The sequence below is a fragment of the Rhinoderma darwinii genome, chromosome 8 (genome assembly GCF_050947455.1).
Source record: "Rhinoderma darwinii isolate aRhiDar2 chromosome 8, aRhiDar2.hap1, whole genome shotgun sequence".
Classification (NCBI taxonomy): domain Eukaryota; kingdom Metazoa; phylum Chordata; class Amphibia; order Anura; family Rhinodermatidae; genus Rhinoderma; species Rhinoderma darwinii.
Window position 1 is genome coordinate 66,206,093 of NC_134694.1, and position 26,823 is coordinate 66,232,915.

General features: G+C 42.2%; 1 protein-coding gene across 1 annotated transcript in view; it reads left to right on the forward strand.

Annotated features, from left to right (window-relative positions):
* LOC142658693 (G-protein coupled receptor 143-like) overlaps positions 1–26,823 on the forward strand; it is a 160,321-nt gene that overhangs the window by 121,583 nt on the left and 11,915 nt on the right. Inside the window, exons 5-7 of the mRNA XM_075834293.1 lie at positions 12,523–12,632; positions 14,814–14,922; positions 15,013–15,124. Coding sequence (XP_075690408.1) covers positions 12,523–12,632; positions 14,814–14,922; positions 15,013–15,124 — 331 coding nt within the window. The remainder of the gene's footprint in view (positions 1–12,522; positions 12,633–14,813; positions 14,923–15,012; positions 15,125–26,823) is intronic.

Here is a 26,823-nt window from a genome sequence, read left to right on the forward strand (position 1 = left end):
TCCTGGCAACAAAAACTTTACTAAGCTAGTGTTTAACATGCCCGGCCACATCAGGCAAATGAGCACTTCTCAATATGAGAGGCAGTGTCTCCTACAAATGGTTGATGACTGGCTCACTTATTCGTCGGAGAGAGTCCAGGGCACTAGGCCTCAAATTGTTGCATTGCTCCACTCTCCCAGTCTCCTGCAAGCCACCCACTGACCAGACACCACTGCACACACTGGAGGCATTTGTGCATCACGCGCAATTAGCTCCAGGACCCACACACTTCTGTCCCCCAGCTTAAGTTGTTACACCAAATGCGTCATTTTTCCACCTGCTCACTGTGCACTGGAACAGCAGCCATTTTATATAATAAGCAACGTCCCCAGCACCAGGATGCGGGGCAGCCGTGCTGCGACATCATAGCACTGTTAAGGCCGTGGTATCTTATTTATCTTATCTTTTAATAGTGCAGCACCGCAATCCACGAGCAATATAACTTTTTTAACGCATGCCAGTGAAAGTTCTATTTGAATCCCCTAATAGTCTGTGAATATAATCCTTTTTTGTCTAGGCAGAGTTCTTTTATGATTTTCACAAGTGTGTATATATACGTATTTATTTGTATTTTTTTTTATAGTGATGTCACAAAATAGTGGTTTGTAATTTTTCCTTGACTGGTGTTTTATTGTGATGTCAAAGTACTGCTTGTTTTCCTACTTAGTCTGTGTACCATTCTGACTGTTTCTGTATTCACTTATAGGTTGTGTTCTATTATGATGTGACATTAGTGTTTGTATTTACGCTTTGTTATATCACTGCTGCAATTTTATAGGAACTAAAACTGAACTTTCAACGTAGCGTAAATACTGCGGATTTTCCGCAACGGATTTAGTTGCGGAAAATCCACAGCGTAATACAGTAGCAAAAGAGTGGATGAGATTTGAACAAATCTCATCCACGTGCCAGGTAAATGATAAGCGGAGAAAATGCTCAGTAACTAACGCGTTTTTTTTTTTTTAATCCAAAGCATATTAATTGTATTTGCATAATCACCGCTGTTTTTTTCGTGCGTTTTTCCCCATTGAATTCAATGGGGAGGTAAAACCCACAACAAATGGCAGATGTGGCGATTTGTTTGCAGTGGAAAAGCTGCGATTCAACTGCAAAAATCGCAGCTTAGAAAAAAAAAAATCTTATACTTAACCAGAGTTCTGTGCTGCTTTGTCGACGCCAGCCTTCTCGGATGACTTTTCATTCCATGTGACTACTGAAGCCAATCACAGGCTGCAACACTCACATGGGATGTTACGCCATCCCAGGAGGCCGGTCTGCAGGACACCAGAGGGTAAGCATGCACTTTTTTTTTATCTTCGGGTTTCCGCAGCGTATTTTCCTGCTAAAACAAAAAACTGCACCACAATTTGGTGTGGTTTTTCAGCTGAAATGCCCAGCGGCCGCCAGGGCGGATATTCTGTGTTCCTTTTACGCAGCATATTCGCCCTGTGTGAACTTACCCTTAAAGAGGCTCTGTCACCAGATTTTGCAACCCCTATCTGCTATTGCAGCAGATAGGCGCTGCAATGTAGATTACAGTAACGTTTTTATTTTTAAAAAACGAGCATTTTTGGCCAAGTTATGACCATTTCCGTATTTATGCAAATGAGGCTTGCAAAAGTACAACTGGGCGTGTTGAAAAGTAAAAGTACAACTGGGCGTGTATTATGTGCGTACATCGGGGCGTGTTTACTACTTTTACTAGCTGGGCTTTCTGACGAGAAGTATCATCCACTTCTCTTCAGAACGCCCAGCTTCTGGCAGTGCAGACACAGCCGTGTTCTCGAGAGATCACGCTGTGTCGTCACTCACAGGTCCTGCATCGTGTCATACGAGCCGGCACCAGAGGCTACAGATGATTCTGCAGCAGCATCGGCGTTTGCAGGTAAATCGATGTAGCTACTTACCTGCAAACGCTGATGCTGCTGCAGAATCAACTGTAGCCTCTGGTGCCGATTTGGCCGACACGATGCAGGACCTGTGAGTGACGTCACAGATCTGCACTGCCAGAAGCTGGGCGTTCTGAAGAGAAATGGATGATACTTCTCATCAGAACGCCCAGCTAGTAATAGTAGTAAACACGCCCCGATGTACGCACATAATACACGCCCAGTTGTACTTTTACTTTTCAACACGCCCAGTTGTACTTTTGCAAGCCTCATTTGCATAAATACAAAAATGGTCATAACTTGGCCAAAAATGCTCGTTTTTTAAAAATAAAAACGTTACTGTAATCTACATTGCAGCGCCTATCTGCTGCAATAGCAGATAGGGGTTGCAAAATCTGGTGACAGAGCCTCTTTAATAGTAAATATTCAAATATAGGCCCGGCCATAAGAAACATTAGAAAACACTGATTCCACAGCTACTATCGGAGTATCCTTGTCGATAGAATAGGAGGGGGTGAAAAAATTATTAGGGGGAGAACTTTTTTTCCCCCTGCATTTGATAGCCCTATTCTGTCCGTTTCTGCCTATTTAAAGCCTTATCAAATTCTGTCTCTCAAGCCTAAAGCATAGACTTCATCATTATCTCCACTATTGTGTGGTTCCTCATTATCTCCACTATTGTGTGGTTCCTCATTATCTCCACTATTGTGTGGTTCCTCATTATCTCCGCTATTGTGTGGTTCGTCATTATCTCCACTATTGTGTGGTTCACACTGCTCTCAACATGTTTCAGCAGACAGGAAAAAACGGTTAGGGTCTGTTCACATCAGCGTTGCCCTTCCGTTGTGGGGTTCCGTCGGAAGTTTCCGTCGGGGTTAACCCCTCAACGGAAAGGCAAACGGAAACCTTAGCTTACGTTTCCCTCTCCATTAATCTCAATGGTGACGGAAACGTTAATGGTTTCCGTTGGTCACCGTTGTGACAGGGTTCAGTTGTTTTTACGGAACCAGTAGCGCAGTCGACTTGTCGATCTGTCATGGAAGATTGTTCTGCCAATACAGTTGGGCTGAATCAGGATTTTTTTTTCCTTACATTTTGTTTTTAATTTGGAGGAGGGAGAAAAATCATATCCCAGCCATTTAAATCTCGTAAAGCTGCATTGAATAGCTTTAAAAGTGTGGGGGAGGACTCCGACCCTTAATGGGGATTTGATTATATTTCTGGCCTGCTATGGCATTGTTTACGCACAAGGATTGGAAGACGTAACTAGACGCGTCTGAAGAATGCGCTACCTGCAGCATGAATAAGGGCACAGAACAGCTCAAGGAACCAATGGTCACTAGGACAGGGGAAACTTTGGAATTGCTGACAGTCGACTTTTTGACTATACAAGAAATGACATCAGGGCATAAGCATGCCCTGGTGTGCGTGGTACACTTCTCTAAATTTGCAGTGGTAATTCCTACCCGGGATCAGACAGCGCAGACAACAGCCATTGCATTATGGAAACATGTTCTACATCCCTATGGGTGTCCAAAATGATTGCTATCCAATCAAGGCCCAAACTTCGAATCGGGACTCATCCAGGAGCTATGTAGCCTACATGGGATCAAGAAGTCGAGGACGGCGCCGTATCACCCACATGGCAATGGGGCCTGTGAAAGGTTCAACCGTACGCTTCTTGGCCTACGGAGAGTCCTCAGGGATGACTAGCATGAACGCTGGCCTCGATCTGGTGTGGGCTTTTAATCACACCATACATCGCATGACTGGATACACCCCGTATCCGTTAATGTTCGACCATCCTAGCCGGTTACCCTTAGCCCTACTGTGGGATGTCCCAGAAACCCAAGTTGATAGATCCCCTGCCCAGTGGGTAAAAGAACACCAGAGGCGTCTGAACTTTACAAAAGATGGCCTAACAGATGTGGTCTCGAAAAGAGGGGTCTCAGAACCAAGCTAGACTACACCCAGTCTTCCATCCAGAAGATTGAGTATTAGTCCAAAATCGGCGGACAATGCGGGGGAGTAAACTGGAACACCGGTGGGAGAGGAAACCATATGTGGTGACTAAGCATATTGACCCCCAAGCTACATGTTTTACGAGGTTCGACCGGAGGATGATCGGTACCGAGACAAGAAGAACAGAGGGATCCGTCACGGACTGATGCCGAAAGAAACTGGTGGTTGTTGATCCCACCGAGCTACCCTGATCTATCCAGTGAGCCACTAACAACGGAGGCATCTGGTCCGTTAGGATATTTGGAATCAACTACACCAGAAGTGTATCGTGGACTGCGTTACCCACAGAGGAGTAATCGCAACCAGCAACCTTCAGCGGGAGTACGAGGTGTAGTGTCGTAAAGGGCGGTTAGCACCCTCTTGCATAGCGCTGTTAGCACAGCGCAAGGACACGGGCAACGTCCGCTCGGGAGCTCGACTCCCGAGTGAAAGGAGCGGTGTGGTAGTCATGGCAACAGAGTCGAGGACACCGCATGACTCACACACACTCCCACACAGATCGATGGAACGAAGTCTCTGTCGGCTCTGTAAAGGGGAGGGCGTGTGGAATGACGGTCCCGTCCTAACGTCACCAGGAAGGGGCGTGGGCAGGGAGAGTGAGCAGAGAGGAAGGGGGGAGGAGTGGTGCGTGGTGGAAGAGAGCAGGAGAGGGAGCTATCTTGCAGCATCAGGAGAGCGACAGAGGGAGCATCTAAGGATAAAGAGAGAGCCAAAGAGAGAGAGGGAGCTCAGCAGACAACATGAGGTACCTCCAGTCAGGAAGCATCAGAGAAGACTAAGGTGCTGGGCATTTGCAGTATCCTGCAACCTTACAAACGTTTTCCCCATATTACCCAGTCCCAGTAAGGATCACAGACTTCCCTGCCACACTGTCCCTGAAGGTAACCAGCAAACAGCGGTGGGTCAATTCCCTGTGGCCGTCTCGCACGTACACCAAAGCGTAACAGTTGCCTGTGTCCTTGGGCTAGTATCAAGAGAGAATATTGCCTTTATTTCTGTTGCTGTAAAACACGTTTTACTGTTAAAGTGAAGACACCGTTGTAAAGTGGGAGCGGGTAGAAAAGCAGGACAGAGTGACCTAGACTCACATGGCACTTATGGTAAGGACTGCTGAATAACTACACTCGTCACCTATCTGCTTGGTTGCGTCCTAGGCATGCCGAAACGCTACGGCTGCCGCCTGAGGGTGAGAGAAGGTATGCCACGAAAGGTAACGGTTAGCATCGCAAGGACCCGTGGTGGTGCCCACTGGCGTAGCTATAGGGGTCGCAGCGGTCGCAATTGCGACCGGGCCCCGAAGCCAGGGGGGCCCACGGCCCCCCGCACCACATCAATAAAAAGTTACTATAGTAACTCGGGCCGCGGGCCCCTGTTACTATAGTAACATACTTTACTTACTTTCCTGGTTCCGGATCGCAGCGGAGGTCCTGACGTCAAGCGCTGTGTGCGCAGCGCATGACGTCACAGCGCTCTGCGCCGCGCACAGCATCGAGACGACAGAACTCCCGCCGCGGCCGAAGAGGAAGGTAAGGTTAGCCCTGACTGGCGGGGTCCGACTCCCGGGACCCGCCAATCAGCTGTTTTGAAGGGGCCGCAGCACTCGTACGAGAGCTGCTCCCCTTCATTCCACTCACACTGTGAATCCGTGTCGGCGATTCACAGTGTGGGCGAGTAGTGAAATGAAGGGGAAGCAGCTCTCGTACGAGTGCTGTGGCCCCTTCAAAACAGCTGATTTGCGGGTCCCGAGAGACACATCCGCTATTGATGGCCTATCCTGAGGATAGGCCATCAATGTTTAGGGACTGCACAACCCCTAAGCCTACGATGTAGCAGGCTTAGGGGGCCCATGAGACAGGATCACAGATTGTGTGATCCTGTCTGCTGGGCCCTGTATCTAAGCCAATCACATGGTAGGCTTAGATACATGGCCCATGCGTGATCCTGTCTGCTGGGATCTGTATCTAAGCCAATCACATGGTAGGCTTAGATACATGGCCCATGTGTGATCCTGTCTGATGGGCCCTGTATATAAGCCTACTACACTGTAGGTTTAGATACAGGGCCCCAGCACACAGTAATCTTATACTGTATAAGATTACTGTCTGCTGGACCCTGTATCTAAGCCTACGTTGTGGTAGGCTTAGATACAGGGTCCCACAGACAATATCACACATGGGCCCTGTATCTAAGCCTAACACACATGTTACTAATCATTTTTTGTGTGTTTTCTTACAGGTTCGGTCGTTGGACTACGTCGGATTCCAGGACTACTTCGATGACAGCTTTTTTTTTTATCATCAATAAAATGGTTAATGAGGGCTGTGTGGGTTTTTTTTTTTTATTTCAATAAAATATTTTTTCTATGTCTGTGTTTTTTTTTAAACTATATTACTACCGCCTTAGTAATGGCCGCTGGCTGATTGACAGCATCCATTGCTAAGGCGGGGCTTAGTGTTAGCCGGTGCAGAGGCTAACACTAACCCCCTTTATTACCCCGGTACCCACCGCCACCAGGGGTGCTGGGAAGAGCCGGGTACAATCCAGTACCTGACCATCTGTAGTGATGGTCGGCCACTGGGGTGGCCGCAGGCTGGTATTATCAGGAGGGGAAAGGCCAAAAACAGTGGCCCTTCCTACCCTGGTGATGCTAGGCTGCTGCTGCTTTATTGTATTTGGCTGGTTATGAAAAATGGGGGGGGACCCCACGTCATTTTAAATAAAATAAAAAATAATTGGAAAGAACGATGTGGGGTCCCCCCCAATTTTCATAACCAGCCAGATACAACACAGCAGCAGCAGGCAGCATTACAAGGGTGGGAAGGGCCACTGTTTTTGGCCTTCCCCAGCCTAATACTACCAGCCTGCGGCCACCCCGGTGCCTGCCCGTCACTACAGATGGTCGGGTACTGGTTCGTACCCAGCTCTTCCCAGTACTCCTGGTGGTGGTGGGTACCGGGGTAATAATGGGGGTTAGTGTAGCATCTGCACCGGCTAACATTAAGCCTCGCCTTAGTAATGGAGGTTGTCAATCAGCCAGCGGCCATTACTAAGGCGGTGATAATAAAGTTGAAAAAGTTACAAGCACATAGAAAAAATATTTTATTGAAATAAAAAAACACAACCCTCATTAACCATTTTATTGAGAATAAAAAAAAAAAGCTGTCATTGAAGTCCTCGAATCCGAAGTCCAACAACCGAACCTGTAAAAAAAACACAAACACACAAAAATAATCAGTAACACATAAAGAAGCAAAATTATTATTCTTACCTATCCTGGGTCCAGCGCTGGAGACGCAATGTCAGCGAGCTGGGCCCTGTATCTAATCCAATCATGTGTGATACTGTCTGCTGGGCCCTGTATCTAATCGTATCTTGTGTGATACTGTCTGCTGGGCCCTATATCTAATCCGATCATGTGTGATACTGCCTTCTGAGCCACTGTATCTAATCCTATCATGTGTGGTACTGTCTGCTGAGCCACTGTATCTAATCCTATCGTGTGGTACTGTCTGCTGAGCCACTGTATCTAATCCTATCATGTGTGATACTGTCTGCTGGGCCACTGTATATAATCCTATCATGTGTGATACTGTCTGCTGAGCTACTGTATCTAATCCTATCCATAGTTTATAGGGTCGTAGTGCTATAGATATGCTATGCTGTCTCATATACACACTTTTTTTGGGGCGGACACATATGTATTGGGGCTATTTCCCTGACATTTTAAGCCCTGAGGGTATGTTCACATGGCAGCGAGAGACCGCACAGGAACATGGCTATAAGGGTATGTTCACACGGCAGCGTCTGTTACGGCTGAAATTACGGTGCTGTTTTCAGGAGAAAACAGCACCGTAATTTCAGCTGTAATGGCATGTGCAGGCGTCTTTCGCTGTGTCCATTACGGACGTAATTGGAGCTGTTTTTCTATGGAGTCCATGGAAAACGGCTCCATTTACATCTGAAGAAGTGACAGGCACTTCTTTGACGCGGGCGTCTTTTTGTAAAAAAAAATGACCGTCGGCACAGAACATCGTAAGACCCGTTCAAATGAATGGACAGATGTTTGCCAACGCTTTTGAGCCGCATTTTCGGACGTAATTCAATGCTAAGACGCCCGAATTACGTCCGTAAATAGGGTGTGTGAACCCAGCCTTAGGCTGGGTTCACACGACCTATTTTCAGACGTAAACGAGGCGTATTATGCCTCATTTTACGCCTGAAAATAGTGCTACAATACGTCGGCAAACATCTGCCCATTCATTTGAATGGGTTTGCCGACGTATTGTGCAGACTACCTGTAATTTACGCGTCGTCGTTTGACAGCTGTCAAACGACGACGCGTAAATTGACTGCCTCGGCAAAGAAGTGCAGGGCACTTCTTTGCAACGTAATTTGAGCCGTTCTTCATTGAACTCCATGAAGAACAGCTCAAGATTTACGAGCGTCACAGACGAGGAGGAGCATTTACGTGTGAAACGAGGCACTGTAAACAGTCTGTCTTTTCACACATAAATGCCTCTCATCGTGAACATACCCTTAGTGACGCCCCCGGCTGCTAGTGCTGCATTGTTGGGTCACTTAGGAGACCCAGCGATGCAGCTGAAACCTGCGGACCGTCGGCCATGAGAAGTTTGCGGGGGGAGGGGGGCCCCAGTAAGAATTTTTGCATCGGGGCCCATGAGCCTTTAGCTACGCCCCTGGTGGTGCCTGTAGGCCCGGATAGTCCACTAACTCCCGTGACGCAACCCAGGGCCCAGAGCGTGGCTCTTACCTTAGGGCTAATCTGGCGGTAGTGGGTAGCTCCCACCGTGACTGTCGGAGATGTACGTGTACCAAACTCTGGTAATGTGGGGGTTAGGCACAACCTCTCTCAGGGGGACTCCAGCGGGATCGATGTCCCCAACCTCAGTAGTACTACCCGCTCCACCAAGAAACTATCCGGTCATGTTATGCCATTGGTAATCCGTTAAACCAAGAGGCTGTCATCTCTTACGCTGCATGCAACGGGAACCTACCTACAAACATGTGCAACTCGCAGAGCACACTGATGCATAATGCAACACACACCGACCAGATTTACGTGCGTAAATCTGTCACGCTTGTGTGAATGTGTCCTAAAGGCTTCGTGTCCCTTTCAGCCCACTCGAGCAATGCACATAGCTGCCAGCTGAATGCTTACGTTGAAATAGAGGTCTGTATAATACACATTGTGGAGACGTTGTACTAAAGTTGTTGTATATAATAGTGTGAAAGGAATGTGTGCGTATGATAGAAGTTGGCAGAGCTTCCATATAATGGTAAAGTCTGGGTTAGATGCACAAATTTACAGCTAAAAAGTTTTTGCAAAATACTGTTAAATTGTTTCTAATCCCCCAAGGGTCATTACTAAGTACATGTGAAATCGCATTAGCAAAGTTTTTTCTTCTATTTGGTTGCTAAAAGTTTCTAGAGAACATTTTTTAAATTGAGGTTTAATAGACCCAAAGATGGCAACATATCACTTTTTTTTCTCATCTTTTCAAGGTGAGGGCTGGTGTGCTCTATATGGAGATCTGGTTTCCAAACCGCTTCACTCTCCAGGAGAGCACAATCTAGATTTTGGGGATACACTATGCATACTTGTTTATCAGCATTGTTATCTATTTGTCCCTGTTCTTATTGCAGTCCCTTTTATGTGCTGTATATTATGTCAATGTATAAAGAGTATTGGAATTTCCCTTGTATTTGTTTAAGATTTTATACTTTTATCTTTTATTCATTTACCTTCTTTTATCTTCCTTGAGTTGACTTTTCAATGGTTTACGGTTTGAACTCTCCAATTCCTCTAAGGCTACATTTGCACGAATGTGTGCAAAAAACGGTGTATTTCCTGAATTTCATGTCCGTGTGCCATCAGTGTGCTTTGCGTGTGGCATCCGTTTTTCACTTCCGTGCAAGCGCTTATTTTTTTATTTCTCTGCATTTCTTAGCAACTGATGCGTGAAACACTGACTACACACGGATGTTTTCTGTGTGCTTTCTGTGTTTTTCACGCACCCATACTCTTCAATGAGCAATCACGTCTGCAAAAACACAGCAATATAGGGTATGTAGTGAGTTTTGCGCAACGGAAACTCGCTGAGTGAAAACTCACATATGTCTGAATAGCCCCATTGAAATGCATGGGTCCGTGTGCTGTCCGTTATTTCAATGGGCAGCACACGGACGAGGAACATTCTCGTTTGAATGAGCCCTTAGCTTGAGTTTGTTGGAAACCATACCAAATCATATTTGGCTTTTTATTAGCTTAGAAGTCATCCAGTGAATGTGTTGCATTAATTGTCTTGTATTTGAAGTGGCGCTAAGGGAAGCCACCTTTTTAAAATATGACCATATTTATGTATCTTTATCTTTTTTGCTATATAGTATTAAAGAGGTTGTCTGGTTCTGAACAATGCACATTAGATAAATTAACAAAAGTACCTACCTATCATTTCCCACGGTGATCCAGCGCTGATGCTCTGGCGGCACTCCCGGTGATTGGCTGTAGCGGACTAATGCTATGTGTATGTAAACAATCAGAGGGCTGAGCTCTGATAAATCGTATTTCTGCCAATCTGGATGATAAAAGATGTTCCACTCGACTTACATTTCTCATCGTTTTTCCCTTGGCAATCACTAAAGTTATCGTGTTTTGTACATCCTAAATAGTGTATAATAAGATAAAGCAGTAAGCATCATCAGTTCTTCCATATTTGATGTGCAGCTCACATAACCGTTTCTCTATATGGAGGTAAACTATACAGTAGTGTGTGTGTGTGTGTGTGTGTGTGTGTGTGTGTGTGTGTGTGTGTGTGTGTGTGTTTGTATAATGAAATTATTTCTTTGCTCCACACCTAGTTTTGGTCTTTATGCCCTTAATTGCGCAGCCTAGTTTGGGCCTTAAGGCTCAGAGCCCATTTTTCAAATCGGACATGTCCCTTTATGTGGTAAGAATTCTGTAGTGCTTATACCTATCCAAGCGATTCTGAGACTTGGTCGATTTTATATTCAGTGTTTTATTTGTGGAAAATAGCAACCTTTTTAGAAAATTGAACTTGTAGTAGGCTTAGTTGCAGGATCTAACAGTATCCCACATGGGCCCTGTTACTAAGCCTACCACATGTTACTAACTGGGTTTTTGCTTTTTTAACGAGGGTTGTGTGGGGTTCAATAAAATATATTCTTTCTATGTCTTTGGGCTTTACCATCATTACCTGGGTAGGAAGGGTCACAGTTTTTGGGCTTTGCGAGCCTAATACCTGTCAACGGCTGCCCCAGTACCCGACCATCACTACAGATGGTTAGGTAGATCGTACACGGCTCTTACCGGCACCCCTGGTGGCGGTGGGTACCGGGGTAATAATGTGGGTTAGTGTTAACCTTTTCACTGGCTAACATGAAGCCCCATCTTAGTAATGGACACTGTCAATCAACCAGCGGCCATTACTAAGGCTGTAGTAATAACATTTTAAAAAATACAAGGACATAAAAAAATTGTTTTATTGAAATAAAAAAAAAAACACTGCACAGTCCTCGTTAACCATTTTATTGAGAATAAAAAAAACGCTGTCATTGAAGTAGTCCTAAAATCTGAAGTAATCCAACAACCGAACCTTTGGAAAAAAAAAGCAGCACACAAAAATAATTAGCAACGCATAAAAAAGCAAAGCAATTCTTTTACTTGCCTTTTCCTGGGTCCAGCGCAGGAGTCGCAATGTCGGCGAGCTGGGCCCTATATCTGATCCAATCATGTGTGATAAAGTCTGCTGAGACAATGCATCCAATTCTATCCAGTGGTGAAGTTATAGGGGCCTTAAGGGATTTTTACACTGGACGATTATCGGGCATACGAGCGTTCCTAGAACGCTCGTTACAGATAATTGCCCTGTGTAAACCGAGAACGATCAGAAGATGAACGAGCAAATGCTCGATCATCTGCTGGTCGTATCGTTTTAAAAAGTGAAAGATTATCGTTGTTGGCAGCACATCTCCCTGTGTAAACAGGGAGATGCGCTGCGAACATAATGTATGAGGACGAGCGATCGGAGGAACCGCTCGACCCCATCCATAGCTCTGTGTGACCAGAGCAAGCGAGCGCCGATCAACTATGTCTCGTTGATCGGCGCTCGCTGCACCGGCCGCTTATCAGCCGCTGTAAGAGGGCCTTTAGTCTCATGGATATGCGATCTCCGATATGTATGGAAAAAAAATTTGGTGGGGTGGGGGATAAACGTATGTCTCGGGGCTTGTGCCCCTAATCTTTTAAGATCCTAGCAATGCCCCTGCCACCTCCAAAACTTCATTTCAGGGGACTGTTGGGCTCCCTCCATACAGTTGCAATATAAAGTACCCGCCATAGACTGCATGGCTGATATGGCTTTGGATAGGCTTGTTTAACCTGTAGAACACTGAATATTGTAGATGTACGTAAATTGCTGTATTAGTGATAGGATTACAGTGTTTTGCAAGTACAGTCTGACTTTCTGCTATCTTTTGCAATGCTTGAGGACCAAGTTATTTGCAGATTTACAGCTTTCTTTCTGCACTTAGATGTGACTCTAAACACGGCCTGGTCCTCTTCCATGATATACTCTTATACATCCCTTTATTACTGGCGCTGTTTGGAAGCCCTTTCCTGCTGAGAAGAGTTATTGTGGAAGGTATGAGTTTACAATTCTCTTTATGTACAATGTAAAAAAAAATTCCCGTGGGATTTCTGCTCTACGCATAGCTCTTGTTAAGATAGGTGCCACTAGTCGCTGCTGATTTATACAGCTTGATATTTGAACAGATACTATTATTATTATTTCTTTTTTTTGTCCATAGAATGTTTGTTTATTTCCCTTCCTTTGAGATCCAAAACAGGATCTGTCTTGCTTATTGATTTCTGTACTAAAGTATAGATTAGGCCATCAATGTGTGATTGGTAGGGGTCCGAACCCTGACATGCTCACAGTAGACGTAAGGGGCTGCTCATTCACTTGACGAGCTTTTGTGCCTGCATAAAAACACTGAAAGGTTCCTTTAGGGTATGTGCACACGCTAGCTACCTTTTACGTCTGAAAAGACAGACTGTTTTCAGGAGAAAACAGCTGCGTCGTTTCAGACGTAAAAGCTCCTCCTCACATTATGCGAGGCATCTTTGACGCTCGTAAATCTTGAGCTGCTCTTCATTGACTTCAATGAAGAACGGCTCAAATTACGTTGCAAAGAAGTGTCCTGCACTTCTTTGCCGAGGCAGTCATTTTACGCGTCGTCGTTTGACAGCTGTCAAATGACGACACATAAATAACAGGTCGTCTGCACAGTACGTCGGCAAACCCATTCAAATGAATGGGCAGATGTTTGCTGACGTATTGTAGCCCTATTTCCAGACGTAAAACGAGGCATAATACGCCTCGTTTACGTCTGAAAATAGGTCGTGTGAACCCAGCCTTATTCTGCTTATCGGTTGCTTTTGGCATAAATTTGTGTTCCCGGAAAAATAAAAGTTTGTATAGATAAATACTACATCCCATAGAAAATGTACAGTAAATGTTGCTATAGTGTTTAGTGGCTGCTACAGGGCCTGCGGCATGAGGGGCCCAATGTGGCTGCTACAGGGCCTGCGGCATGAGGGGCCCATACCGCCCGCCTACACGGCCCCCCCCCATGCCCGGTGGCGCGACTAGCAGCCGTTATGGTTGCTACAGCGGTAGCGCCACCACTGCAGGGCCCCGCGCCCAGCCCCTAACATTTAGGGGTCAGACGGCACGGGCCCCCTCATGCCCGGTGACATCGCTAGCACTGAAGGGGGCTCCGGCTTTAGCGACAGACACATTCATTTGTATCTGCGTCCTCGGGATGCAGATACAATTGAATACTATAGGCTGCAGGCCACGTTAGGCCTGCAGCCTATAAGATGCTGGGAAGATTCCCTGTGCAGGCCGGCGTGATGAAGTCACTGCATCACGCTGGTCTGCACATGCGCCCGGAGGATGTGCAGCTCTCCGTCCGTTGCGGGAATGGGGGAAGGTAAGATTTTTTTGTGGGGGGGCTGTGTGGAAATATACAGGGGGGCATTTCTGTGTAGCGCTATATACAAGGGAGGGAGCGGAGTGGCACTATATACAAAGCGAGGGAGCAGGGTGGCACTACATACAAAGCAGAGGTGTTGTGTGGCACTACATACAAGTGAGGGGGGCTGTGTGGCACTATATAGAAGGGATGGGCACTGTGTGGCACTACTAAGGGGGGGCTGTGTGGCACTACTAGGGTGGCTGTATGGCACTATTTACAAGGGTGTGTGTGGCGTAATCTACAGGGATCTGTGTGTGGCGCAATCTACTAAGGGGCGCTGTGTGTGGTGCAATCTACTAAGGGGGGCTGTGTGGCACTACATACAGGAAGAGCTCTATGGCGGTATCTACAGGGGGTGCCTTATTTTGATATCTACAGGGGGGCTCTATGGCACGATTTACAAGGGGGAGTTGGGGTCCCTATCTAAAAATGGGATATGACACGGTCTACAGGGGGGCTGTATGGCACAATCTACTGAGGAGGCTGTATAGCATGGTCTACAGGGGGTGTGACACTATACAGGGGGGCTGTATGGCACAATTTACAGGGAACACTATAAGGGGGGCTGTGTGTGGCACAGGGGAGGGGGGGGGGCAGTCAAAAGTTTCCAGTCTTTCCTAGTTACGCTCCTGGCCATGGGCTGTGTCTAGTATTGCATTTAGTATTCCCTATTCACTTCAATAGAAGTGGACTACAATTCCTTTTAAATGGATGCTTGACTTTTAACCTGAAACATTTTATGTCCTTCTTATTTTATTTTGTTATCTGTAATTGTCTTGCAGTTCCTGCTGTCCTTAAGATGCAATGTGGGGTATACACTTGCTGCGAGCGATATAAGAAACACACCTTGTGTAGGAGACTGTACCAGATCAGTGGTACATTTATAGCCTGGTAAGTTACATTAGTCTTCATAGGTTTGCAAAAACGGTATAGGGCACCCATGTTCTTGGTGTTTTATTATTTTCTTTTGGCCTACCACAGCTGGCTCGGAAACATACTTTGTGACTTTATGCTGTTTCTTGTTGAAGTATCTGAAACGTCATCGCCTCCTCGGCAATTACAGATGGCTGCACTTACGACTTTTGTTATAATGGTAAGAACTCATTTCTACCCTGCAATCTACATAATATGGTCAACAAAAATTGTACTTAAAGCATAAGTCAAACCATCAGGTATGACATAGTATATCAGAAAACCAAAATTATACCTGATGTAACAAATAACACCACGTAGGCACAAAATAAAATATGTAAATCTTTATTACCCTATACGGGAAAGGTTACCCACAAAAAACATACATCTAAAATACACAAAACTAAAAACACCCCAGAAGGGAATGTGTATCACGTCCTATGGAAATGACCATATAATGTAGCAGAATAATTGCATGAGACATATAAGTAGATAGCCACAGGATCCAATATCTAAAATAATGGCAAAATATGACTCAAAAAAGTGCAAAGTATCAGAATCTACAATCTAGGTATCTAAGTAGATAGTCATTTACCCAAAGTGGACATGATAGGGAACACACTCCGATCCAAGGACCACCTCGACGCGCGTTTCGTTCCCTTCGTCAGGAGGTGAGGTATGCCTGATGATTCCCCTCTTAAGTACACCTCCAAATGAGGTGATGTACAGCGGCGCATGAAAGGTCACGCCCATCTCCACGCGTCAGACCATCCGCGTCAAGGCCGGAAGACCGTACCTGGAAACCAGGACTCGTTCTCAGACCTGGAGACAACTTCCGGTCTGACGCCTGAGAGATCACGTGACCCGTATGCGCACCCATCAAGTACCCAACAGGTGAAACAGGAGGCGCACTCATAAGAGGAAAGTGTCCTATATCTCGTCTAAACAGTCAGAAGCTATCAGTAATATATATGTACATATCTTAAAAAATAGCGAAGGTATAATAATAAACATATCATTAGTTAGGTCTAAATTACTAAACATATATTTATATAAGTATAGATACAGATGACTGACCACAAATACCCCATACATATAATAACAAAATATAATTAAACATAGCATGTGAATCCAAACTAACCAGTTATAAGTTATGTATATGTAAATCCCATTACAAATAATATCTAAAAAAATATTTAGTATAAGAGGACCAGAAAAAGGACCAGACCCAAATTTTTATAATAATATAAAGTGCACAGTAGTAGGTAATTGGATTCATAGATGCTGATCCCAGACGAAACCCATAACAATAAATCACGGATACCGATCAGGATAAGCAGCACGGATCCAAAAATAAGGTGAAATAGAATAACAATACAAAACCAACACATAACAATATAATATATACAAAAAATGATATAGGGATAAATCAAATTAAATAATATGTAAAATTAAATAAGTGGTACAGTACAAACATATTCATACATAAATAGCAATCAATCATATCCACATATGTGTCAAAATCAACTCAAAATTCATAATATCAATATATCCATGATTTTCTACATAATAAATATCAATAAATAATCAGTGTAAATGTACAAAAGTAGTAACCAAATTCAATAATAATAGAACAATATGCATACATATCATACATACATATAAATATATAGTCCATATAACCACTCTACATGTGTAAAACCATACACCTACAATTCCCACAAATACAGCCACGTATTATACAAATAATATTAATAATAGTATTAGTATCATGAATCTTCGCATCTTCCCGATATGTTCATCAGTACTCATCAATTTCCATTCTCGATATCGCTCTCGACAGCATTCCACAATATCGACACTAACAGCAAAATTAAAAATAGCATTAGTCTTACGCATAGTATTTTACAAAAAGGATGCAAAACTCTGTGACTCGTTCAAACCCCTAGGGGACATGGTATCCAAGGTAACAATCCATTTCATTTCCTTTCTCATTAAGTCCTTCCCAGTATCCCCCCCGCGGTTCCCAGCATAAATCCGGTCGATGCCCTTAACTTTCAATAATCTCCAATTACTATTATGGAACTCCTTAAAGTGCCTTGCAAGAGGCTTACTCCTGTCACCAAAAACGGCCTCATCAAGTCCAACCTGTCCATATTGAATACCCTTAATGTCCCTGATGTGTTCCATTATCCGTATTTTTAAATCCCTTGAGGTCATTCCTATGTAGATTTTATTACAAGGACAACGTGCATGGTAGATTACATTTTTGGTATTACAGTTAATAAAATGTACAATTTTATAAATTTTAGTACAGTCTGAGCCAGAAAATGAATCCGTCCTCTCCATGTTTTGACAAGCGCCACATTTACCACATGACACATTGCCCCATTTAGGCCCCCTTGATCCAAAAAGATATTTGTTGGATATGGAAGGAACATAATGACTCCTAACCAATATGTCACGGAGGTTAGGACTGCGCCGCGGTGTCATAGCCGGAACCGGGGTAATAATTCTTGATAAACGTTTATCGGTTTTCAAAATCGACCAATGTTTATTAAAAATCCCTCGCATGATGTTCCATTGCTTATTATACCCTGATATATATCTTACCTCATTATCTGCATCTTTTTTTCTTTTTACTTGGGATTTGAGTAGATCGGTTCTGGTCTTTGTTTTGGCATACTCATATTCACGCTTCACGTCTGATTCCTGATAACCTCTATTGAGAAATCTGTTCATCAGATCCTTGGATCGATGCTCAAACCCTTCCTCAGTAGAGCAAATCCTCCTAGCCCGAAGGAATTGTCCCCTTGGGATAGCCCTAATAATATGTTTAGGGTGGGAGGAGTCAGCTGTTAAGTAAGAATTCACAGAAGTGGTTTTTCTAAAAATATCGGTGTAGAGCTTACCATCAGCCTCCACCTTTATCTTTAGGTCCAAAAAATCGATTTCAGTCTTACTGTACTTGCTCACGAGTTTAATCCCTATTTCGTTGTTGTTCAGATGGTTTAGGAAATGGTTGAGCTCATCCTCAGTCCCCTGCCAAATGAACAAAACATCATCGATGAAACGTCTCCATGATACCACTTGCCACTCATTATCATATGTTGTCAGAGATCTTTCCCAGAACCCCATGAATAAATTTGCATAGGATGGGGCGCAAGTTGCCCCCATCGCTGTGCCTCGATTTTGTACGTAGAATTTATCCTTAAAAACAAAAAAATTATGTCTCAGTACATAATCTAACAGTTCTAAGATGAGCTCAACCATTTCACATGCCAAGTTTCCTGACTGTAGAAAAAACCTGCATGCACGCAGACCATGGTCATGATGTATTGATGTGTATAAAGACTCAACATCACTGGTGACCAAGTACATATCTGATTCCAATCTCAGGCCCTCAAGGGATACAAGGATATCAGTTGAATCCCGTATATATGATGGAAGAGTTTCCACATGGGGTCTGAGATAAAAATCAATAAATCTGCATGTCATCTCACAGATCCCACCGATTCCCGAAATAATCGGTCTGCCAGGAGGGCATGTTACATTTTTATGTACCTTCGGTAAAAGGTAAAGGGTAGGTACTTTAGGATTTTTAACAGTCAAACTCTCAAGAACCTCCCGTGTAATGACACCCCTATCTACTGCTTTCCTCAGAATAGTATCGAGTTTAGAGCTAAATAGAGTCATTGGGTTGTGATCTAGAACCCGATAAGTTTCTCTATCACCAAGTTGTCGCCCAACCTCTTGTTCGTACATTTCACATGGCCATACCACGACATTTCCACCCTTATCCGCTGGTTTAAAAATAACGTCTTTCATCTGTTTCAATTGCCTGAGGGCCTCCCTCTCACAGAGTGACAAATTGTCACCAAAATTATTGGAGATAGATCTTAAATCCTCAGTTACCAGTCTAACGAAAATGTCCACCTGAGGACAAAGGGAAAAGGGTGGAAATGTCGTGGACTTCTTACGGGCACATGGGGGAAGTTTAGATGTACTGGTCAAGTCAACAGAACTTTCCTCCCTTAATTCCTCCAATGCTCTAAGAGCCTCCCTTTCAGTGTCATCACATGGTATAAGTTCACCTGAATTAGAAAAATAACGTTTAAGCATAAGTTTACGGGCAAAGAGATGTAAATCTTTAACCGCTTCAAAAAGATCAAAATTAGCGGAAGGAGAAAAAGTCAAACCTCTACTTAAAACAGAAATCTGTGCATCTGAAAGGACAATACTAGATAAATTAATTACCTTTAATGTTTCCGTACTTTCGTTTGATTTTCTCTGAGACTTCCATAGTTTTTCTTTTTGTAATAGTTTCGGGTGAGCATTCGAGATCGGTCTGTTTCCTCTTGATTTATTGAGGTAACACGTTTGTCTAAAAAACGTTCCCCTACATTGCTTCTGGTGGATGAGACCGAAGATGATCGCGATGAAGACACAGGTCTCCCTGATCTTTGCCATTTATAAGCAGTATTAGACTGATAATCTGCCAGATCTCTTTTGAATTTTCTAGCCTTGTCAGCTTGAACCTCACTCTCCCACTTTTTAAAATCGTTATCCAGCTCACTTTCGAATTCCTTAAGTGATTTCTCACTCAATTCTTTCTTTAATTTCTCATTTAATTCCTCAATTTCCACTTCAGTGACCTCCAGAGTCTTCTTATCTAGACCAATAAGAAGTTCCAGAAAATTCTTAGAGCAATTCTTACATGACTCCTCCCACTTACTCCTAAAGGTTGTATTATCGACCGGAAAGGAGGGGAACAATTGGACTCTTAAACCACGGGGAATAATGTCCCGTTGTAGGTAGTTTTCAAGAGAGGCTTTATTCCACCACACCCGAGTTCTTTTTTTCAGAAGATATTTCAAAGACACTTTAATCTCCTTCACATCAGTATTCACATCCTCAAAGGGTAACTCAGTACCATCAAAAACATTAGCTAGTTGTGTGACCCAAGTTTGGTCGCGTAATTTATAATCCATATAAGAATTTTTATCTGCTATAAAATACAAAAAATACGAAATTATCAACAAAAATTGTACTTAAAGCATAAGTCAAACCATCAGGTATGACATAGTATATCAGAAAACCAAAATTATACCTGATGTAACAAATAACACCACGTAGGCACAAAATAAAATATGTAAATCTTTATTACCCTATACGGGAAAGGTTACCCACAAAAAACATACATCTAAAATACACAAAACTAAAAACACCCCAGAAGGGAATGTGTATCACGTCCTATGGAAATGACCATATAATGTAGCAGAATAATTGCATGAGACATATAAGTAGATAGCCACAGGATCCAATATCTAAAATAATGGCAAAATATGACTCAAAAAAGTGCAAAGTATCAGAATCTACAATCTAGGTATCTAAGTAGATAGTCATTTACCCAAAGTGGACATGATAGGGAACACACTCCGATCCAAGGACCACCTCGACGCGCGTTTCGTTCCCTTCGTCAGGAGGTGAGGTATGCCTGATGATTCCCCTCTTAAGTACACCTCCAAATGAGGTGATGTACAGCGGCGCATGAAAGGTCACGCCCATCTCCACGCGTCAGACCATCCGCGTCAAGGCCGGAAGACCGTACCTGGAAACCAGGACTCGTTCTCAGACCTGGAGACAACTTCCGGTCTGACGCCTGAGAGATCACGTGACCCGTATGCGCACCCATCAAGTACCCAACAGGTGAAACAGGAGGCGCACTCATAAGAGGAAAGTGTCCTATATCTCGTCTAAACAGTCAGAAGCTATCAGTAATATATATGTACATATCTTAAAAAATAGCGAAGGTATAATAATAAACATATCATTAGTTAGGTCTAAATTACTAAACATATATTTATATAAGTATAGATACAGATGACTGACCACAAATACCCCATACATATAATAACAAAATATAATTAAACATAGCATGTGAATCCAAACTAACCAGTTATAAGTTATGTATATGTAAATCCCATTACAAATAATATCTAAAAAAATATTTAGTATAAGAGGACCAGAAAAAGGACCAGACCCAAATTTTTATAATAATATAAAGTGCACAGTAGTAGGTAATTGGATTCATAGATGCTGATCCCAGACGAAACCCATAACAATAAATCACGGATACCGATCAGGATAAGCAGCACGGATCCAAAAATAAGGTGAAATAGAATAACAATACAAAACCAACACATAACAATATAATATATACAAAAAATGATATAGGGATAAATCAAATTAAATAATATGTAAAATTAAATAAGTGGTACAGTACAAACATATTCATACATAAATAGCAATCAATCATATCCACATATGTGTCAAAATCAACTCAAAATTCATAATATCAATATATCCATGATTTTCTACATAATAAATATCAATAAATAATCAGTGTAAATGTACAAAAGTAGTAACCAAATTCAATAATAATAGAACAATATGCATACATATCATACATACATATAAATATATAGTCCATATAACCACTCTACATGTGTAAAACCATACACCTACAATTCCCACAAATACAGCCACGTATTATACAAATAATATTAATAATAGTATTAGTATCATGAATCTTCGCATCTTCCCGATATGTTCATCAGTACTCATCAATTTCCATTCTCGATATCGCTCTCGACAGCATTCCACAATATCGACACTAACAGCAAAATTAAAAATAGCATTAGTCTTACGCATAGTATTTTACAAAAAGGATGCAAAACTCTGTGACTCGTTCAAACCCCTAGGGGACATGGTATCCAAGGTAACAATCCATTTCATTTCCTTTCTCATTAAGTCCTTCCCAGTATCCCCCCCGCGGTTCCCAGCATAAATCCGGTCGATGCCCTTAACTTTCAATAATCTCCAATTACTATTATGGAACTCCTTAAAGTGCCTTGCAAGAGGCTTACTCCTGTCACCAAAAACGGCCTCATCAAGTCCAACCTGTCCATATTGAATACCCTTAATGTCCCTGATGTGTTCCATTATCCGTATTTTTAAATCCCTTGAGGTCATTCCTATGTAGATTTTATTACAAGGACAACGTGCATGGTAGATTACATTTTTGGTATTACAGTTAATAAAATGTACAATTTTATAAATTTTAGTACAGTCTGAGCCAGAAAATGAATCCGTCCTCTCCATGTTTTGACAAGCGCCACATTTACCACATGACACATTGCCCCATTTAGGCCCCCTTGATCCAAAAAGATATTTGTTGGATATGGAAGGAACATAATGACTCCTAACCAATATGTCACGGAGGTTAGGACTGCGCCGCGGTGTCATAGCTATGATAATGAGTGGCAAGTGGTATCATGGAGACGTTTCATCGATGATGTTTTGTTCATTTGGCAGGGGACTGAGGATGAGCTCAACCATTTCCTAAACCATCTGAACAACAACGAAATAGGGATTAAACTCGTGAGCAAGTACAGTAAGACTGAAATCGATTTTTTGGACCTAAAGATAAAGGTGGAGGCTGATGGTAAGCTCTACACCGATATTTTTAGAAAAACCACTTCTGTGAATTCTTACTTAACAGCTGACTCCTCCCACCCTAAACATATTATTAGGGCTATCCCAAGGGGACAATTCCTTCGGGCTAGGAGGATTTGCTCTACTGAGGAAGGGTTTGAGCATCGATCCAAGGATCTGATGAACAGATTTCTCAATAGAGGTTATCAGGAATCAGACGTGAAGCGTGAATATGAGTATGCCAAAACAAAGACCAGAACCGATCTACTCAAATCCCAAGTAAAAAGAAAAAAAGATGCAGATAATGAGGTAAGATATATATCAGGGTATAATAAGCAATGGAACATCATGCGAGGGATTTTTAATAAACATTGGTCGATTTTGAAAACCGATAAACGTTTATCAAGAATTATTACCCCGGTTCCGGCTATGACACCGCGGCGCAGTCCTAACCTCCGTGACATATTGGTTAGGAGTCATTATGTTCCTTCCATATCCAACAAATATCTTTTTGGATCAAGGGGGCCTAAATGGGGCAATGTGTCATGTGGTAAATGTGGCGCTTGTCAAAACATGGAGAGGACGGATTCATTTTCTGGCTCAGACTGTACTAAAATTTATAAAATTGTACATTTTATTAACTGTAATACCAAAAATGTAATCTACCATGCACGTTGTCCTTGTAATAAAATCTACATAGGAATGACCTCAAGGGATTTAAAAATACGGATAATGGAACACATCAGGGACATTAAGGGTATTCAATATGGACAGGTTGGACTTGATGAGGCCGTTTTTGGTGACAGGAGTAAGCCTCTTGCAAGGCACTTTAAGGAGTTCCATAATAGTAATTGGAGATTATTGAAAGTTAAGGGCATCGACCGGATTTATGCTGGGAACCGCGGGGGGGATACTGGGAAGGACTTAATGAGAAAGGAAATGAAATGGATTGTTACCTTGGATACCATGTCCCCTAGGGGTTTGAACGAGTCACAGAGTTTTGCATCCTTTTTGTAAAATACTATGCGTAAGACTAATGCTATTTTTAATTTTGCTGTTAGTGTCGATATTGTGGAATGCTGTCGAGAGCGATATCGAGAATGGAAATTGATGAGTACTGATGAACATATCGGGAAGATGCGAAGATTCATGATACTAATACTATTATTAATATTATTTGTATAATACGTGGCTGTATTTGTGGGAATTGTAGGTGTATGGTTTTACACATGTAGAGTGGTTATATGGACTATATATTTATATGTATGTATGATATGTATGCATATTGTTCTATTATTATTGAATTTGGTTACTACTTTTGTACATTTACACTGATTATTTATTGATATTTATTATGTAGAAAATCATGGATATATTGATATTATGAATTTTGAGTTGATTTTGACACATATGTGGATATGATTGATTGCTATTTATGTATGAATATGTTTGTACTGTACCACTTATTTAATTTTACATATTATTTAATTTGATTTATCCCTATATCATTTTTTGTATATATTATATTGTTATGTGTTGGTTTTGTATTGTTATTCTATTTCACCTTATTTTTGGATCCGTGCTGCTTATCCTGATCGGTATCCGTGATTTATTGTTATGGGTTTCGTCTGGGATCAGCATCTATGAATCCAATTACCTACTACTGTGCACTTTATATTATTATAAAAATTTGGGTCTGGTCCTTTTTCTGGTCCTCTTATACTAAATATTTTTTTAGATATTATTTGTAATGGGATTTACATATACATAACTTATAACTGGTTAGTTTGGATTCACATGCTATGTTTAATTATATTTTGTTATTATATGTATGGGGTATTTGTGGTCAGTCATCTGTATCTATACTTATATAAATATATGTTTAGTAATTTAGACCTAACTAATGATATGTTTATTATTATACCTTCGCTATTTTTTAAGATATGTACATATATATTACTGATAGCTTCTGACTGTTTAGACGAGATATAGGACACTTTCCTCTTATGAGTGCGCCTCCTGTTTCACCTGTTGGGTACTTGATGGGTGCGCATACGGGTCACGTGATCTCTCAGGCGTCAGACCGGAAGTTGTCTCCAGGTCTGAGAACGAGTCCTGGTTTCCAGGTACGGTCTTCCGGCCTTGACGCGGATGGTCTGACGCGTGGAGATGGGCGTGACCTTTCATGCGCCGCTGTACATCACCTCATTTGGAGGTGTACTTAAGAGGGGAATCATCAGGCATACCTCACCTCCTGACGAAGGGAACGAAACGCGCGTCGAGGTGGTCCTTGGATCGGAGTGTGTTCCCTATCATGTCCACTTTGGGTAAATGACTATCTACTTAGATACCTAGATTGTAGATTCTGATACTTTGCACTTTTTTGAGTCATATTTTGCCATTATTTTAGATATTGGATCCTGTGGCTATCTACTTATATGTCTCATGCAATTATTCTGCTACATTATATGGTCATTTCCATAGGACGTGATACACATTCCCTTCTGGGGTGTTTTTAGTTTTGTGTATTTTAGATGTATGTTTTTTGTGGGTAACCTTTCCCGTATAGGGTAATAAAGATTTACATATTTTATTTTGTGCCTACGTGGTGTTATTTGTTACATCAGGTATAATTTTGGTTTTCTGATATACTATGTCATACCTGATGGTTTGACTTATGCTTTAAGTACAATTTTTGTTGATAATTTCGTATTTTTTGTATTTTATAGCAGATAAAAATTCTTATATGGATTATAAATTACGCGACCAAACTTGGGTCACACAACTAGCTAATGTTTTTGATGGTACTGAGTTACCCTTTGAGGATGTGAATACTGATGTGAAGGAGATTAAAGTGTCTTTGAAATATCTTCTGAAAAAAAGAACTCGGGTGTGGTGGAATAAAGCCTCTCTTGAAAACTACCTACAACGGGACATTATTCCCCGTGGTTTAAGAGTCCAATTGTTCCCCTCCTTTCCGGTCGATAATACAACCTTTAGGAGTAAGTGGGAGGAGTCATGTAAGAATTGCTCTAAGAATTTTCTGGAACTTCTTATTGGTCTAGATAAGAAGACTCTGGAGGTCACTGAAGTGGAAATTGAGGAATTAAATGAGAAATTAAAGAAAGAATTGAGTGAGAAATCACTTAAGGAATTCGAAAGTGAGCTGGATAACGATTTTAAAAAGTGGGAGAGTGAGGTTCAAGCTGACAAGGCTAGAAAATTCAAAAGAGATCTGGCAGATTATCAGTCTAATACTGCTTATAAATGGCAAAGATCAGGGAGACCTGTGTCTTCATCGCGATCATCTTCGGTCTCATCCACCAGAAGCAATGTAGGGGAACGTTTTTTAGACAAACGTGTTACCTCAATAAATCAAGAGGAAACAGACCGATCTCGAATGCTCACCCGAAACTATTACAAAAAGAAAAACTATGGAAGTCTCAGAGAAAATCAAACGAAAGTACGGAAACATTAAAGGTAATTAATTTATCTAGTATTGTCCTTTCAGATGCACAGATTTCTGTTTTAAGTAGAGGTTTGACTTTTTCTCCTTCCGCTAATTTTGATCTTTTTGAAGCGGTTAAAGATTTACATCTCTTTGCCCGTAAACTTATGCTTAAACGTTATTTTTCTAATTCAGGTGAACTTATACCATGTGATGACACTGAAAGGGAGGCTCTTAGAGCATTGGAGGAATTAAGGGAGGAAAGTTCTGTTGACTTGACCAGTACATCTAAACTTCCCCCATGTGCCCGTAAGAAGTCCACGACATTTCCACCCTTTTCCCTTTGTCCTCAGGTGGACATTTTCGTTAGACTGGTAACTGAGGATTTAAGATCTATCTCCAATAATTTTGGTGACAATTTGTCACTCTGTGAGAGGGAGGCCCTCAGGCAATTGAAACAGATGAAAGACGTTATTTTTAAACCAGCGGATAAGGGTGGAAATGTCGTGGTATGGCCATGTGAAATGTACGAACAAGAGGTTGGGCGACAACTTGGTGATAGAGAAACTTATCGGGTTCTAGATCACAACCCAATGACTCTATTTAGCTCTAAACTCGATACTATTCTGAGGAAAGCAGTAGATAGGGGTGTCATTACACGGGAGGTTCTTGAGAGTTTGACTGTTAAAAATCCTAAAGTACCTACCCTTTACCTTTTACCGAAGGTACATAAAAATGTAACATGCCCTCCTGGCAGACCGATTATTTCGGGAATCGGTGGGATCTGTGAGATGACATGCAGATTTATTGATTTTTATCTCAGACCCCATGTGGAAACTCTTCCATCATATATACGGGATTCAACTGATATCCTTGTATCCCTTGAGGGCCTGAGATTGGAATCAGATATGTACTTGGTCACCAGTGATGTTGAG